At 57.1% G+C, this 15,972-nt stretch overlaps 7 protein-coding genes across 7 annotated transcripts; 4 read left to right on the forward strand and 3 right to left on the reverse strand.

The window, feature by feature from the left end:
• Nucleotides 1-91: 91 nt before the first annotated feature.
• On the reverse strand, nt 92-1,203 carry VDBG_02082 (fumarylacetoacetate hydrolase domain-containing protein 2A; the record flags this gene model as incomplete). The annotated part of the gene is made up of 5 exons (XM_003007848.1): nt 92-196; nt 301-661; nt 722-780; nt 851-1,089; nt 1,182-1,203. 5 exons carry the CDS (start codon nt 1,201-1,203, stop codon nt 92-94), a joined length of 786 nt encoding a protein of 261 aa, XP_003007894.1.
• A 478-nt stretch (nt 1,204-1,681) lies between these two features.
• On the forward strand, nt 1,682-3,033 carry VDBG_02083 (conserved hypothetical protein; the record flags this gene model as incomplete). The annotated part of the gene is made up of 2 exons (XM_003007849.1): nt 1,682-1,889; nt 1,955-3,033. 2 exons carry the CDS (start codon nt 1,682-1,684, stop codon nt 3,031-3,033), a joined length of 1,287 nt encoding a protein of 428 aa, XP_003007895.1.
• A 585-nt stretch (nt 3,034-3,618) lies between these two features.
• Nucleotides 3,619-6,247, forward strand: VDBG_02084 (thermostable beta-glucosidase B; the record flags this gene model as incomplete). The annotated part of the gene is made up of 3 exons (XM_003007850.1): nt 3,619-3,735; nt 3,786-4,240; nt 4,321-6,247. The coding sequence occupies 3 exons, from the start codon at nt 3,619-3,621 to the stop codon at nt 6,245-6,247; spliced, it is 2,499 nt and encodes an 832-aa protein (XP_003007896.1).
• A 634-nt stretch (nt 6,248-6,881) lies between these two features.
• VDBG_02085 (40S ribosomal protein S4-A) lies at nt 6,882-7,999 on the reverse strand (the record flags this gene model as incomplete). The annotated part of the gene is made up of 3 exons (XM_003007851.1): nt 6,882-7,015; nt 7,320-7,742; nt 7,897-7,999. The coding sequence occupies 3 exons, from the start codon at nt 7,908-7,910 to the stop codon at nt 6,889-6,891; spliced, it is 564 nt and encodes a 187-aa protein (XP_003007897.1).
• A 760-nt stretch (nt 8,000-8,759) lies between these two features.
• Nucleotides 8,760-10,441, reverse strand: VDBG_02086 (conserved hypothetical protein; the record flags this gene model as incomplete). Its single annotated transcript, XM_003007852.1, has 2 exons — nt 8,760-9,605; nt 9,671-10,441. The coding sequence occupies 2 exons, from the start codon at nt 10,439-10,441 to the stop codon at nt 8,760-8,762; spliced, it is 1,617 nt and encodes a 538-aa protein (XP_003007898.1).
• A 902-nt stretch (nt 10,442-11,343) lies between these two features.
• On the forward strand, nt 11,344-11,849 carry VDBG_02087 (conserved hypothetical protein; the record flags this gene model as incomplete). The annotated part of the gene is made up of 2 exons (XM_003007853.1): nt 11,344-11,405; nt 11,480-11,849. The coding sequence occupies 2 exons, from the start codon at nt 11,344-11,346 to the stop codon at nt 11,847-11,849; spliced, it is 432 nt and encodes a 143-aa protein (XP_003007899.1).
• Nucleotides 11,850-12,110: 261 nt separating this feature from the next.
• Nucleotides 12,111-15,410, forward strand: VDBG_02088 (conserved hypothetical protein; the record flags this gene model as incomplete). Its single annotated transcript, XM_003007854.1, has 7 exons — nt 12,111-12,169; nt 12,530-12,609; nt 12,961-13,086; nt 13,151-13,195; nt 13,251-14,190; nt 14,248-15,183; nt 15,257-15,410. 7 exons carry the CDS (start codon nt 12,111-12,113, stop codon nt 15,408-15,410), a joined length of 2,340 nt encoding a protein of 779 aa, XP_003007900.1.
• Between the last annotated feature and the right edge of the window lie 562 nt (nt 15,411-15,972).

A 15,972-nucleotide genomic window follows, 5' to 3' on the forward strand; every position in this document is an offset into this window, starting at 1 on the left:
TACCAACCCATCTCAACGTTGCATTTGCTCATTCTCAAAAACGTTGATCAGAGTGCCAATGTGGGGCAGTATTTCGACGGCGAACTCATCATCATGCCTTATGGTCACCTTGGGCTTGCGGCCCGCGCCAACGCCAGCAGGCGTACCCGTGATTATGACCGTGCCGGCAGGCAGCGTGGTGCCCTGCGACAGGACGCTAACCAGTTTGGCGACATTTTTAGATCAAGTCACTGTGTTTGTTGGTTGGGGGGGGAAAAAAACTCCTCCCCCCTTACACATGGGTTTCAGAGGGCGATATACGTTACTCGGGGACGGGGAATCTTGCATGACCTCGCCGTTCTTCAGACCCCGGATATGCAGCGCTGCGGGATCCGAGATAAGTTCCTTGGAGACGATCGCGGGACCTATGGGACAGGAACCGTCAAAGCCTTTGGAGTAGCACCATTGCGACTGGGCGAATTGGCTCGCGCGGCTGGAAACGTCGTTGCAGGCCGTGTAGCCAAGAACATAGTCGAGGGCTTCGGTTTCGGACACATTCTTGCATGCGCGGCCGATGATTACCGCGAGCTCGGACTCGTAGTCGCCCGTGTCGTCTGCCTGTGTGATCGCCGGGAGCAGTGTCGGCGTGGGCCAGGGGCTGGCGAGCGAGGTGCTTGGTTTTCTAGTTGTGTCAGCACACACAGCTTCATCTCTAGAACATGCTGCTCGGCTCAGCTCTTACAAGAAGACGGTTGGGACTGTGGGAATCGGTGCGTCAAGTTCTTTGGCGTGCTGCACATACTGTGAGGGTTGTTTAAAAAGGCAACTCCCTAGGTGATGGGATCATCCACTGCTCTCGGGGCTCACTTACATTCAGGCCAATGCATCGGATCGTGCCGACCTCATGAGGCGCAACGGGAGAGAGAACCTTATCGACCACCTCCCGCTGCGTCGTCTTCGTGCCAGGGCTGAGCACGGAGGAACCTGACCAGACGAACACAGGCACGTCTTGGCCTTTGCGCAACGCAATCCCGACATCGATGGTGGCTGATTCAGGCTCGCCGATGAGCACCTTGAGGTCGTTGGACTTTGGGATGAAGCGAACAAGGCCTGGAGGGGATGTCAGATTCCTGAAGCGGCCACTTGCACGTAACACACAGGTGGGCTGAGAAGAGCGTAGAAGGGACTGGCCAGCTACCTACGCTGAAATGACGGTAGAGACATGATGACAGGGTCTAGATCGGATACAGTCGAAGTGAATCGCTGGCAGGAAAATCGATGCGCTTGAGGTTCATGGCTTCTAGGTCGCTCGAAAGGCCACGCGACATTCTTTTCAATCGAACCATTCTCGTCCTCATCCTTCCATGGATCATTGATCCATGGTCCGATAGTCCTAGCGTGCACCTTCGCACCAAGGACTCGGGGTCTCCTCATGCGGAGTGCGGGTGTCTTGGCAGGGTTCGGGATATCCGGATGCTCCTCCGGGATCGCTGTCACAAGGGAGCTCAACGCCATGCGAACCCATCGGGCTGTGTCCGAGTGGATTGGTCTCAGACACAATGACATCGTCGGTATGGTACACAAGGCTTCAGATGAGTCGAACACTCAAAGCCCAGCCTCCCGATCTGTTTGAATCTCTCATTTCACAGCACGAGATCCAAAGTAATTCAACCTTGAGCATCATCTCCCTAATCGCAGAACGATGGGGTCCAACCACGCAGCCGAGCATGGCGAGTTCCGTCAATTCCTACCAGATGTGAACAACGCCCGGTTTACGGCCATGAGGAAACAAGACGCCTCTGAATACGCTGAAGATTTCAAACTCAACAGGAACCCCCCTTGGCTGCACGCGCTCTACGTCCACTGGCGGAAGCTCTTCCAGGAGCCTTACCGGGGGATCACAACGGATGGTGGGCATGCCCCTGACTTTATAGTGACAATGACCATGGCAATAGCTAATGTCGGGTTTCCCCAGGGAACATTCGCCCGGATCTATTCAAGATTCAAGACGAAGGTGTCCCAATCGAAGACATTGTTAGTTCGGCAGATGCTCTGCTGGGCATGCTCGACGAAGAGCAGCGTGCGCTTGTCAGCTACCACATTGACTCTCCAGAATGGCGGTCCTGGTCGAATCCCGAATTTCTCCTGAGCGACAAGGGCCTGCGCCTCGACAGACTTAGTGATGCGCCTCAGATCAAGAATGCCATCATGCGTGTTCTCCAGACGACGCTGTCGCCAGAAGGCTACGCCAAGGCCGTCGCCGCCATGCGTATCAACGGGTTCCTGGGTGAGCTCGTGCAGGCGCCGCGCGTTTGCAATGAGTTCTCGTACAACTTTGTCCTCTTCGGACAGCCGTCGGCGTCGCGGCCCTGGGGCTTCTCGTTTTACGGCCACCACCTGTGCCTCAACATCATCCTCTACAAGGCTCAGATTGTTGTCTCGCCGTGGTTCACAGGCGCCGAGCCGAACCTCATCGACAGTGACGGCCCTCACGCGGCGACGCGGATCCTCCACGAGGAGGAGGTCCTCGGCCTGCACCTCATGCAGAGGCTATCACCGGAGCGCCAGGCGGAGGCGCAGGTATACAAGCTTCTCAAGGACCCGGCCATGCCCAAGGGGCGCTGGAACCACGACGACCAGCGCCATCTGTGCGGGGCGTACCGCGACAACCGCGTCGTGCCGTACGAGGGCATCCTCGTGGGCGACATGACGGCCGCAGAGCAGGATCTCGTGTCACAGATCATGGGCCAGTACCTCCTCTACCTCCCAGAGCAGGCTCGACTGGCGCGGATGGAGCAGGTCAAGGCCTGGTATCACGAGACGTACTTTTGCTGGATCGGGGGCTTCGGCAACGAGGACGCCTTTTACTATCGTATCCAGAGTCCGGTTATCATTGTCGAATTTGATCACCACTCCGGCGTATTCCTGACGAACAAGGAGCCAGCCAAGTTTCACATTCACACCTTATTGAGGACGCCCAATGGGGGCGACTACGGTATGGCGCTGAGACCGTTGATGGAGGGCATGGAGCAGGGATTTGTGTGGGAAGGTTAGCTGAATAGTTTTGCATAATTATAGCCCTTTCGTCTTAGGAGCGAAAATTGGGCGGATGGTACCGCGATATCTTTCTAGATGGATCTCCCCTCTGGTTCTCGTGTAGGCATTCGGCTGTTCGCGATATCGCCGAGACTAACACCTCAACAAGCGCAAGTCATGAGCTTGAGCTGATGCCAGGGGATGTTCTTCAGGGGCTCCCCCACCTCTACATGATTCGGAATGTGGAGGTATCCCCCTCACTCCCCGCCCCAGATGGCGGGGTCGTCCTTTTTCGGAGGGTTGCCTAAGCCCGGAAATCCCGAGTTTTGGGGGAACGTGGGCGCAAGATCCTAAGGACGACTGTCACCGGCATCGTGACTAGGCAGATGGAGAATCTGTGGTTCATGGCTTCCGTTCAATAAGGGTTGAGCAAGACGCGCGACGTCGCGATTTACTTCAAAACGTTAATGTCCCGGCGGGTTTTGATGGGATTGCCCGACAGTGAGAAATACACAACTAGATCACGTCCCAGAACATTTCTGCCGAATCACACTTCAGTGTCCTGCCACTTTCGCTCTCACCGGCCGGAACAAAGCGGGCAATATGACCTTCAAAGAGCTTCTCGAGGAGCTCACGCTCCAAGAGAAGGTCACTCTTCTCTCAGGCCGCGACTTTTCTACAGCAGCTGGCGTTGAGAGGCTCGACATACCGCCCATAAGAGTATGAACGCCTCCTCACGAGCAGCAGGACATACACTGACACACCTTCAGGTCGCTGATTCCGTCAGTGGCATCCGTCCTGCGGGCATCGAGGCGGACCTCACAACAGCCAGTTTCCCCAACACAGCATGCTACGGTTCGACGTGGGATGCCGAGCTCCTGGGTCGCCTGGGCGGCGAGCTCGCCCACCAGGCGCGCATGAAGAGCGCCCAGGTCGTGTTGGGGCCTACCATCAACATCCATCGCGATCCGCGCGGCGGCCGCAACTTTGAGTGCATGAGCGAGGATCCCCTGCTGTCGGGCCATCTTGCCGGCGCCGTGGTCAACGGCATCCAGGCCATGGGTGTCGGTGCGTGCCCCAAGCACTTTGTCTGCAACGACTCGGAGACACTGAGGCACTTTTACGACGTCAAGCATTCGGCGGACAGCAGGACCTTGAGAGAGGTCTACCTCGCCGCCTGGCAGCATCTGTTGAGGATATCGGATCCTGTGGGCATCATGACGGCGTAAGGATCCCCTATTCGAGGCGTAGGAATGATGCGCGAGAGGCGCGAGAGACAGAAGACTGACGTGAAAATCAAACCAGATACAACAAGGTCGATGGAGCTTTCTGCAGTGAAAACAAGCCCTTGATGGAGGGGGTGCTCCGGGCCCAATGGGGATACAAGGGCATCACCATGTCGGACTGGTTCGCCGTGCACAACACGGCCGCACCCATCCAGGCAGGCCTCGACCTCGAGATGCCGTTTCCCATCTTCAGGGGTGCCAGGCTTGTCAAAGCCGTCCAGTCGGGCGAGGTGACCATCGGCGAGGTCGATGCTCGCGTGCTCAAGATGCTGGAGCTGCGGGATCGGACCAAGGCGTGCCACGGCATCAGCACCGAGAAGTCCATCATCAATGAGAAGACGAACCGGTTGGCCTGGGAGCTGGCGGCCAGCGGCATTGTCCTCTTGAAGAACGAACAGGAGGCACTGCCTCTTGACCTGACACAGTCCTCTGCCGATACGGTTGCCGTCATTGGGGAGTTCGCGCGAGACCCTGTCATCACTGGAGGCGGCAGCGCTTCATGCACGCCGCAGTACAGAAGCTCTCCCGTTGACCTCTGGAAAGAGGCGGTAAACAACGCAGAACGCGTGCGATACTCTCCTGGCGTGCGGACGCGACGAATTGTCCCTGTCGCCGACACCGATAAACTCGTTGCCAAGGATGGCCGTCCAGGCGCAGACGTGACCTACTTCAACGACGACTCGCCCGAGCCGCTCTTGGAGGAGCACCAGGACAAGCCCGTCGTCTGGATGCTCGGGCAATTCAAGCCAGGTCTCAAGGTACCTGGGTCCCGGCTGACGATCACAACGAAACTGACGCCGTCCACGTCCGGCGATCACACCCTCGCCATCAGATGCACGGGAGCGTTCACCCTCACCGTCAACGGTGAAACCGTCCTGACGGGCTCCGACAAGGGCATCCCGACGGAGCAGTTCATCTTCAACCACATTCTCCTCGAGACAGGCACACAAATATCCATGGGGGCCGGCGTCTCCTACGACATTCGTCTCGACATGGCCGGCCCTCCCGAGCTCGTCATCGGCGAGCCGACCCCCTACGCGGCTAGTCTCTGCTTCGAGGAGGCCTACGACGAGCAGCAGACCATCGCCGACGCCGTCGCCCTGGCCCGCACCTCAGACGTCAGCGTCATCTACGCGGGACGCAACGAGCAGTACGAGTCGGAGGGCTTCGACCTCGACGACATTCGCATGCCGGCGAACCAGGCCGCCCTCATCAAGGCTGTGGCCGCCGCGTCGAAGAAGACGGTGCTCGTGCTGCACTGCGGGAACCCCATCGACGTCAGTGCCGTGGTCCACGACGTCGACGCCGTCGTGCTCGCGCACTTTCCCGGCCAGGAGGGGGCGCGGGCCGTGGTCGACGTGCTGGCGGGCACCGTCTGCCCGAGCGGCCGGCTGGCGACGACGTGGTTCAAGACGCTCGAGGACGCGCCGAGCTTCGGTAACTTTCCTGCCCAGAAGCTGGAGGACGGCAGCGTGCAGATCGAGTATGCCGAGGGCGTCGAGGTCGGCTACCGCTCTTCACAGGCGGCGGCCGGAGACAGAGTCCGGTGGCCGTTTGGCTTTGGCCTGTCGTACACGACTTTTCAGTATGAGGGGCTCGGCGCAACGGCGGAGGAAGACGCGGAGACGGCCGTCTTGCGATGCAGTGTCACGGTCAAGAATACCGGCCGAGTCGCTGGTCAGGAGGTCGTGCAGCTGTATGTAACGCCGGCGGACGGGACGGCCGTGTCACGACCTGAAAAGGAGCTCAAGGCTTTTGACAAGATCATGTTGCAACCGGGCGAGTCGAGGATAGTCGAGCTCACGGTAGATCTCAAAGTAGCGTGCAGCTATTGGGATGAGAACGAGGTCGCCTGGAGGATGGAGCCCGGAACGTATGGTGTCTTGGTAGGGGGGCACGCGGTGCCATTTTCTGTCAGCAAAGGCTCGTTGTGGAACCATCTGTAGAACAATAGACGCGTCTTTGTGCTCAACTACGAGTGGTTTACCATCGCGTCGTAGTCCGTCTCTACAACAGCAAGTGTCTTGTCAATCCTGTCGACATACTCCAGGTGAGGGACCTCGGCCGTGAGTATAGACAGGAACAACAGCCACGATGAAACGGGTACGTGTACTGTGGAACACAACACATGATCACAGGTCACGTTCAAAGAATCGGAAGAGGAATAACAGGTAACGTCAGGGTGATCTTCAATGGCATGGTATTGCTGGCTACAGCTACCCGCCGGGTAGTAGTTCATAAAGCCGAAAACTCGAAATCAGCCCTGTACTCCGTTTGTCTCATGCTTTGCACTCAACACCCTTTTTGAAACCCTGTTTGCTCCCCCGCCCCCATTGTCCTGGACTAGAAAACATGAATCGTCTACTGGCCAGCAATGGCGTGGGCGCGACGGCGGTCACGCTCCTCGGCGATGGTGAGCTTGACACCCTTGCCCTTGGGCAGGGAGATCCAGGGCTTCTCAGAGCCGATGACGAAAACGTTGCTCTCACGGGTGGCGAAGGTGTTGTCAATGGCATCCTTGACGTGGATGATGTTGAAACCACCGTCGTGGCGCTCACGGTGAGTGATGACACCAACACGACCCATGTTACGGCCACCGGTGACCATGGCAATGGCGCCGGTGTCGAACTTGATAAAGTCGGTGATCTTGCCAGTGGCAAGGGTCGATCTTGACGGTGTCGTTGACCTTGATCAGAGGGTCAGGGTAGCGGATGCTGTGAGAAGGACGCAACGTTAGCATACGTGAGGGGAAGGGAGACACATACAGCCGCATAGATGGTCGCTCCAATCTCGTCGCGGGGGTTTGAACGGAGAGGCTGCGAGGCAACAGGTGGCAGCAGCACGCTTGGCAGCAGCAAAGCCGAAACCCGCTGCGCACGTACAGGCCGAGAGATCCAGCCTCCCGGAAGAGGTGTCTATCTCTTTGCTCTTTCCAGCGTATTCATGATCCCCCCCCGAGTCGACCAAAGCTTGATCCAACGGCTGAATGATGTCTTACGAGGGCATGATTTGACTCACGTCCTGGCATCGTGCGTGACCAAGAATGGGACTCCACCACGGCCAAGCTGGACACGCTTGACCTTGCCGAGCTTGTACTCGGCCTCCTCAGCCTGGATACGGTGGACGGTGAAGCGGCCCTTGATGTCGTAGATGAGGCGGAAGTTCTCGCCGGTCTTCTCGATGGTGATGACGTCCATGAAGCCAGCGGGGTAGGTGATGTCGGTGCGGACCTTGCCGTCAACCTTGACGAGGCGCTGCATCATGATGGAGCGGGTCTCGCGGAAGTTCAGCGCATACTTGAGGCGGTTGCGCAGGAAGACGATCAGGGGCATGCAGTCGCGGAGCTTGTGGGGACCGGCCGAAGGGCGGGGAGCGTAGGTGCCCGACAGCTTGTCGAGAAGCCAGTGCGAGGGCGCGCTGAGGCGCTTCTGGTGCTTCTTGCTGTGAAGAGAGACAAGTCAGGATCCTGTTGATACTGGCTGCATACCGACCATTGACATGGCAGCGCCGACGACGTTGGGGCTGCGAAATGCGAGCCCGTCATCTCGAAGGCATTGCGAGCGTCAGGTAGAGGGCGAGATCGTGGTGAACTTACAGTCCCTTGCCCATCTTGACTGTTAGTACCGAGTCTGGTGGATGGAGATTGTTGGTGGTGAAGGTGAGGTCAAAGGTCAAGTCCACACGAAAAGTCGGGCTGTACACAAGTGTGGTCCTGCCTGGCGAGAAAATTCTTTGTGGAGGTAGGTTTTCTTGCCCTGGACAGGCGGGACTGTTCGAGAGCGACATCATTGGTTGTTTTATGTGGGCCAGTGCCGACCACCTGCGTGGCCCACCACCGACTGACCGAAGTGGCCCCACTCACCCTCGGTGTAGTGACCGAGATCCGTACCGCGACGAAAAGGGACAGTCCTGAAGCAGATCATCCACAGGCAACAGGGGATGGACAAGACGTGGTCATGAGGAACCAAGGGCGTCGAGGAAACTCTTCTCACGATTGATGATTTCTAAAAACGGTACACACAACTGCACGCAACGCACTCTATCGGACATGTGAATCGACCCAAGCAGTGATGCCGTTTTCGAGTCTCCCCCCTTCTTGTGCCAGAAGCGACAGTTCTCCATCTAAATCATTCCCATTTGCCGTGTCCCGTTGCCGAAGCCATTTTTTTTTCTACTCGCCAGCCAGTCGTAACTTGGCCGCGAGGTAACAAATTGAAAGTGCGCCGTTCGTTCGTAGGACGATGCCAAGCGCCGGGTATATACCCATCCTTGGGTCCTGAGTACCATGAAATCAAGTGGATGGCCCCGCAGGATACCATGAGTCGTTCTGCAATACCTTCCCTGTTGACAAAAGAAAAAGTCGCTTGCATCAGAGGCCCATCGTCTAGATGAGGCTCTAACCGAGCAGCAAGCTAGCGTGCCTGACCGTCAACGGCCGGGCGTGTATTTGCTCTGAGGTCATAGAGACACCAGATCAGAGTCAGATGCCATGTGCCGGCCAGGAAGGTCAGATATCTCTGAATCGTCAAGCAGAAGGCGGGAAATGTCCATTTCGCCAACACTTCCCATAAATGCTGTCGTTGAGGCCTCGGTCAGCTCGAATGGCTGCGGCACGACGGGCAGTTCCTCGTTTTCCATGGGCGACACGGTCCAGCGAGTGAGGTCTTCCTTCCATGCTAGTTGAGCAATAGACGATTGGTGCGCCTGGCGTGGCTGAGAACTGCCGCTCTCCTTTGCTGCGTTGGTCGATGTGTCGACACTGTCGTTTCGCTCCTTGAGCTCCTTGAGATGCAAAAGACCTCTTTCGATCCTTTGGTATACATCTGGGTACTTGTTTCGCACTCGGTCTCTCAAGTCGGTGGGCTGGCGGCCCGAAAGACTGAAGCGCGGGTCGCGCTGGATTTTAGTCCATGACGGCCCGTACTTGTCGAGCCCTTCCAGGATCTGCAGGTCATCTTGTTCCGAGAAAGGACGTCGCTCCCGCCGATGCGACTTTTTGAAAGGCCCATGGATCCCGAGTTCTGCCAAATCTTCAATCTTTTTCCGATGCGCGCGGCTCTTCTTGTGCTTCACCACAGCCTCAGCATCATTGGTGTTCTGCTGACACTGGTCTGGGTCGAATGCTTCATCAGGGTCAATGAGGATATTCTCCGAAAGAAGGCCTGTCTTCGCCTTTCCCTTGGACTCCCGCAGGCGGCGTGGGAAGAGGATCGACCGACGCCGTTGACGTTTCCTTGCCGTTCTTCCGAAGCTCTGTCGGACAGCACGTCCTGAAGCGATCCTTGAGATCCCCCCGCTGTGCGGCTGTTAAAGTTAAACTCGGGGTCGGCGAGAATGTCTGTCCACTTGCCCACACCGTGTCGATTTACACCGAGCAGCAAGTGTGTGGTCTCCGATTCTGACCACTTCCTTCGGGGCTTCATGGCCTTTTTTCTCGTCTTGACGCTCCCCGGCTTTTGTGACTTTGAGGGCTCCACCTCCATGGGCTTGTCTTCGTGTACCTGTGGCAGTTCCCTCGCCGCCGGTTGGCGCTGCGCCGCATCGGGGTCAGGTGTATCGAATTCGGTGGAAGAGATTGGGGGAAAGAGGGCGGCGTTGGGTGGAGGTTCGTGTAGTCCGTTGATGATGGGCGGCATGGGCGGCAGTCGGGTCTGGGATGCTGCCTTTTGTTTCTTCACCGGCTGGGGCAAATGCATGAGGTCGTCCTTATTCGTCATGGCTCGGTGTCTCTTTTTCGATGCGGGGTCGTCCTTGCCCTCAGGCCCATCGTCAACTTCCTGGCCTGGAGCATACATGTGGCTGGCCTCATCCGTTTCGCCGAGGAGCAATCTCAGCGGGATGCGAGGAACGTTGGCGATGGCACTCCTGTCTGTCGCGGCGTCCCCGTCCCTCCTAAGGTCTCGCAGCGTCGCCCCTGCATCATCGTATGCGCCCGCCGTCTGTGATAGGGAGCCATGGTTGCTAGTCGGCGGTGCGGCACCAAGGAGCTCGTCTCTTCGACCAGCCGTTGGTGCGAGGGGTGTCAGCCGGTCAGAGGCTTCGGGGAAAGCTTCGGTGAAGGGAGGAAGGTCGATGTGTCCGAGCTGAGGGGTTGTCGCATCGTTGAGCAGGTGGATGAGGCGCGGTTCGATGAATGCCATCGTGGGCGAGAGAAGTCGGCTCTTGCATCGAGGTAAACCTGCGGTTGAGCACGTAGGCAGCGAGAGGGGGGTGGGTGGAAGGAGGAGGGCACAATGAACAGAAAGGATGTGCAAGATATAAGAACGGACAGCAAACTGTGAAGTCGTAGAGGGCGGGGCGGGTATTTTTGGCCGAAGCAGCTGCGTGGTCAATCAAGTCCGGCTCCTGACGGCACACGTTTTGCTCCGCGAAGGCATTCTCAGGTCGAGGGGCGACACGGCTCAGGTAGGTGGCAGGCACCTACTCCCAGTCGGGACCAAAGATGAGGCAAAGAGGGCACTGGCCGAATAAGGTTGCCTTGGCGCTCTTATCGAAGAATGTTTCACGCTACCGGAGCTTATCAGCACGTGGGGAAGGCTTAAGTATCAGTCCACTTGACATGGACGGGAGGGGCTTGGACTCGGAACTTGGGACCTTGAAGGTGGAGAGGCACAGACTTCGCCTCTCGCCCCCTCCCCCTAGCTACCTAGCAAAGAAGCAAGGTACCGTACCGTCAGGCCAGGGCTATCCGGTTTCGGGTGTTGACTGATTTAGACGTCTGAACAACAGTGGGGAGACTCTTTATTATTAGAGGGAAGACCGAGCCAAAAACAGAGAGGAGACTGAAGTGGCTTCATCGTGTTTGTTGTTTGCTCGACTGGATTAGCCCCTCGTCCCTCCGATACTCGTCAAGCTGCATCAACTTGCGCTGTCGCCTCCCTCTTGTTCTGCCAGCCCGTGTTTGTCCTGCAAGGCTTTGTTTGTCCTTGGTAGTCTGTCGACTCTGACGTTGCCCGCCACCCGTCGCTTCTCTCCTACGTCCATCCCATTCTCGCGTAGCACAGCATCGAAAGTGCCCCCCCCCCCGAAAGACGGAGCAGTCATGGCGTCTGCTCTGCCGGGTTTTCCCCGGACAGTATTCACCATTTTAGAACCCCTGTCGCTGTGCGTCTGCATATCTATTTTCTACTGAAATGTGGAATGATGCGGGCAGTGTACTAGTACTGACACGCCAACAGAGTCGCAGGGTTCCTGGGAGTCGTCGTAAACCCGGATCAGTTTGTCACTGATCAGATAATCCAGCAGACCCCGCCTCTGCACTCGGACAATGGTCGCATGGTGACTTTGCAGCTGGGAAACCTCTACCTCCTGCTCGCCATGATCGGTGTCGCGGTCTTGTCCTCCACGAGCGAGATCAGAGTAGTACGGAACTACCTCGTCGCGCTGTGGGTGGCCGACCTTGGGCACCTGTGGGCTTGTTACCATGGTCTGGGGTATGGCAAGTTTGTCGACGTTGCGCAGTGGAACGCCATGACGTGGGGCAACGTCGGCGCGACTGTGAGCATGACTACATTCCACCCACTGCATCGATGCCTGCTGACTGATTGATGATGCAGGCCTTCTTGTGCCTGACTCGAACGGCGTACCTGCTTGGGCTTTTTGGCCCAGATGGTCTGCCTCAGAAGGTGGCAGTGAAGCGACATTAGAGGAGTTGGCTTTCCTTGGGGCTTCCGAAGCCAGGATCAAGTCTGCAGGGTCGTGTTTGCTAACCACGACACCGCGGCAAGTCGAAACGATTTGTCGATGAATGCCTAGCATGAATCATGGTAGCACAGAACGACGGGGACGGGGCATTGCAAGGCGGAGTGGATGTTGACCAAGCTGAAGTGTGAGGAAGGCGCAGGGCCAGCTACCGTGAAGAAGACCGTGTAGGCATATAGGAAGCTTTGCGTTTTGACCCAAAATTAGGATCAAGTTGAAGACGCTCGTGAGGGAAGTGTGATGCCTTTCCGTTGAAATGGGCCAACTGTGGGTCAAATGATTTGCAGCACTGCCATCCATAGCCCCTCACCATGTCTAGCCACGTCGAGTAAGCCGCATGCAGGATGGATGCAAGGCAAATTATCAGTCTGCGTGCTGCGTGGACAGGCTTCACACAGCGACAAGTGAGGTGCTTGAACCTGAGCACTCTGAGGCACCCAAGTCAGCTTAGAAGGGGAATGTACCTTACGGGTAGGGAGGTAAGTGAGAAGCAAATGTAGATGCCCTGCCTCGCATCTGCCTCACAGTGCCAGGCCGAGTGCCGAGCTGCAGCTACTGGGTTGTTGGTCTGAGAATGGAAAGTGGGTACGTAGCTCCAGTGCTGAAGGTACGTACCTACCCATCGTTGCAAGACGAGGGTTGCTGGCTCCTGAGGCACGAAGGCCCGCCATGAACAATAACCCTAGAGGGTTAGGGTCAGTCCTCACGGTCACCCCAGCTTCACAGTCTCCCGTCAACAAGCAATCGAGCTGCGCAAATCAAAGTAGTCATCGCCATGCCGCGAGCGAAATCAAGTCGTCTGGTGCCCGATCCTCCCGCCCAGCAGCAAGAAGGGCGTGTAACGCGGTCGCGCCAGCGCGCCCCAAAAACACAGCCATCACCACCACTTCCCCAATTGCGACGCGTCAAGCAGTCCAATGATGGAGAAGAACTACGGAATCTACCAATAAACGTACAGGGAAAGAGGCTTCCGAGCCTGTGTCTTCTTATGACCCGCCAGCTCGACGTGCTGCTCCCATGGTCGGGGATCGTGCGCAAAGCATAAACCTGGATAACATCCAGCCCAGCATTGCGGCCAACAGTGGTGAGCATGCTGCATCTGCTATCCACGAAGTCCTGAGAAGCTGATTTTGCTGGCTCGTGCCAAGATTATGACGCCTACTCTCAGTCAAATGTAGATGATGAGGAAGATGGTGAGTTTGCCTGAACCCTATAACCAGCAAGACTGGGTGATTCATTCCTCTCTAGAGCCTTCAAACGTGCGGCATGCGTCGTCAGCAGGCGATGAGAGCGAAGAGGGTATCGTCGATCCACTTCAGCTTGACAACGAGGCTATCGAGTTACAGACTCTTGTCTTGCGAGACATCAACCAGGCCTCGGAGGCTCTGATCGACCAGATTTTTAGGGACCAGAAACCGCGACATGAGGTGTGGAAACGACTGATCGCCGTCCACCGCAAGCCGTTCACCGAGTTCCGCCGCATGTACGTCGATGATAGCGTGCCATTGATCGATATACAGGGTTCAGCCGATCGTCTAGGCAAGGACGTTCAGAAGCAGGCGCAAGCCATATTCGCATCCGTGAATCTGGCGAGTTTGCTTGACGAGATCTGCGGCCTCTCCCTCGACCCGACAGCACTTCTCCAGCGCCTGGACCAGGACTTTCCTGCCCCTTTCATGCCCTTTTTCCACGAGATGATCGACGAAGGTGTGGAATGGAATGTCGACGGTAAAATCGTCAGACTGGCGCTCAGTATTCGCACCCAACGCCTGATTTGCGCCATTGAAAACAAGCAAGATTTCGATATTGAGCGCACTGTTGCAGCTATATTCTCTATAGATGATGATGCTCAGGAGCCGGACGAACTCCTTACCCCAGAGAACATGGCAGGCATATGTTGTCTCAAACAACCTCTAGAAAATGCCATCGCTACTGCTTGTCACGATAGGGTCAAAGACATCCTCGAGACGGCACGCCAAGCCCAAAGCACTGCGGACATCATACGACATCTCAAAGAAAGGTTTCCCCCACAGGGCTGGGTTTCAGACCAGATCGACTGGGCATTAGAGCAGTTTCAGGAAGTGCAGCGAACCATCCAGGACGACCTGCACACCGCAGCGAGCAACCGCGAAGCGTCGAGATCTGTCGCTGGCTCACAGGGCTCGCAACAAGTTATACGCCCTCGGACGTAAGCAGGCTCTCCGGCTCCATGTTGCAACGATTGAGTTCTACTAACCACATGCAGATCCGGACAACAGCTCCCCATCACCAACAGCGCCGTTGCCCGATTGATGCAGCTTGGGGAAGCTGCTGGTGTGTCACAAGATGCCTATGGGCCTGCATCGTTTGGCAACGCTTATGACGGCCCGCGATCTCCGCAGTATGGCCGGAACAGTCCCCTCAATGTACCTGGCTCACCGACCTCGACAACAAGCGACATGTACGAAAACGCCATCCTCAGACAGCTTCCCTCTTCAAGCCGGCAGACATCCTCTCAGGCGCACGTTGTGGGCTCGCAGACCCAACTACCTGCCGCCTCCAGCTTCCGGTCAGCCAACAGCAACAACGACGGTAACAGGAAGCGAGCACGGGCCCAAGATGATGATGTCTTTGAGACTGATGATGTGGACGACGACTTTGAGCAAGACGAACGAGAGCCCGATGAGCGCCGACGCGCCGAAGACCGACGTGCCATGCCCCCGCCACCGTCGAAACGCTCGCGTCATGACACGCTGCCCTCGTCAGCCACTCTCGTCGGCTCCTCCGCTCCCCTCCCGAGGCGTCACGCCGTCCCAGATCACAGCCGAGCCTTCGATCAGCGGGATCCCGAAAATCCGAATGACGAAGATGGACGCAGCCACACTGCTTCCTCCTTTTCGAGCTCCGCCATCCACGCCGACTACCGCGACATCCAGAAGCGCAACCGCAACAGCACCCCCACGACCCCACGCGTCCAGCACCGCGTCCCTTGGTCCAACCGTGACGTCAGCAAGCTCATCGACCTCATCGCCACGCTGGGATGCAACTGGAGCCTGATCGAACAAGGGGCGAATCCGCGCACCGGGCAAAGCACAAAAGACGAGGAGCCCACGGGGTATGACCCGGAAAGGCACTTCGAAGACCGCCGAGGCCAGCAGGCGATTCGGGACAAGGCGCGCAACCTCAAAGTGGACTTCCTCAAGTATGTCATCCCTCGCCATCTCTCACGCATGTCCGTCTACTTTGCCAGAGCACCAGCTAACGCCCGTCTCCAGAGCGGACATCGTCTTACCACCCGGCTTCGACAGGGTCCTCCTCGGCACGAAGGAGGTGAAGGCGCTCACGGGCCGTGGCAAGAACCCATACCGGCGCGAGCGCGATGTCGACGCGGACGGAAACCCCACCAACACGGAGTACTACGAGGAATAAAATCCGTCTTTGAGTCGGGCCCTTTCGTCCTCACTGTGCCCTTCGTGCGCTTGAGGCGGCTTCGGAAAGGTCTTGGCGAGGAAGTCTGCACGGAAGTGAGTGAGGCCCTTTCTGTTCTCCCAATGTCCAGCTCGGTCTAGCACGCTGTGGCCTCGAGCCTGTCCCCTTCTTTCGGTCGAAGCGAGTGATTAGACAGTTTCTTTGCTCCGGGGGGGCAGGGTTTCTTTTTTTCCGCGGACTCCCGTGGGGCAATAATGTTGCTGCAACGTCACTAGAAAACAATGGAAGATTTGATACCCGCCACGAAAAACGTCAAATGTTGATGGATAAGACTATTGAAATTCGATAACTAGAGGGCTGATGATGCACCTTTCAATCACAAGGATAGAGTCCTCTGAAGACAGTAGCACAACATTATTGTAAACATCTCAATTGAACTAACAGGAGAGAAATATCAGGGCCTCCGTCTGGCCCTCTGTTTTTTACACTCCGTCAACCATTTCAACCCTTTCATCGTCCATCCTGAGGGCTGGCCTTCCCCGCGGCAAACCGCATCATCCCG

Source organism: Verticillium alfalfae, genomic scaffold (assembly GCF_000150825.1).
Source record: "Verticillium alfalfae VaMs.102 supercont1.2 genomic scaffold, whole genome shotgun sequence".
NCBI classification, from domain to species: Eukaryota; Fungi; Ascomycota; class Sordariomycetes; order Glomerellales; family Plectosphaerellaceae; genus Verticillium; species Verticillium alfalfae.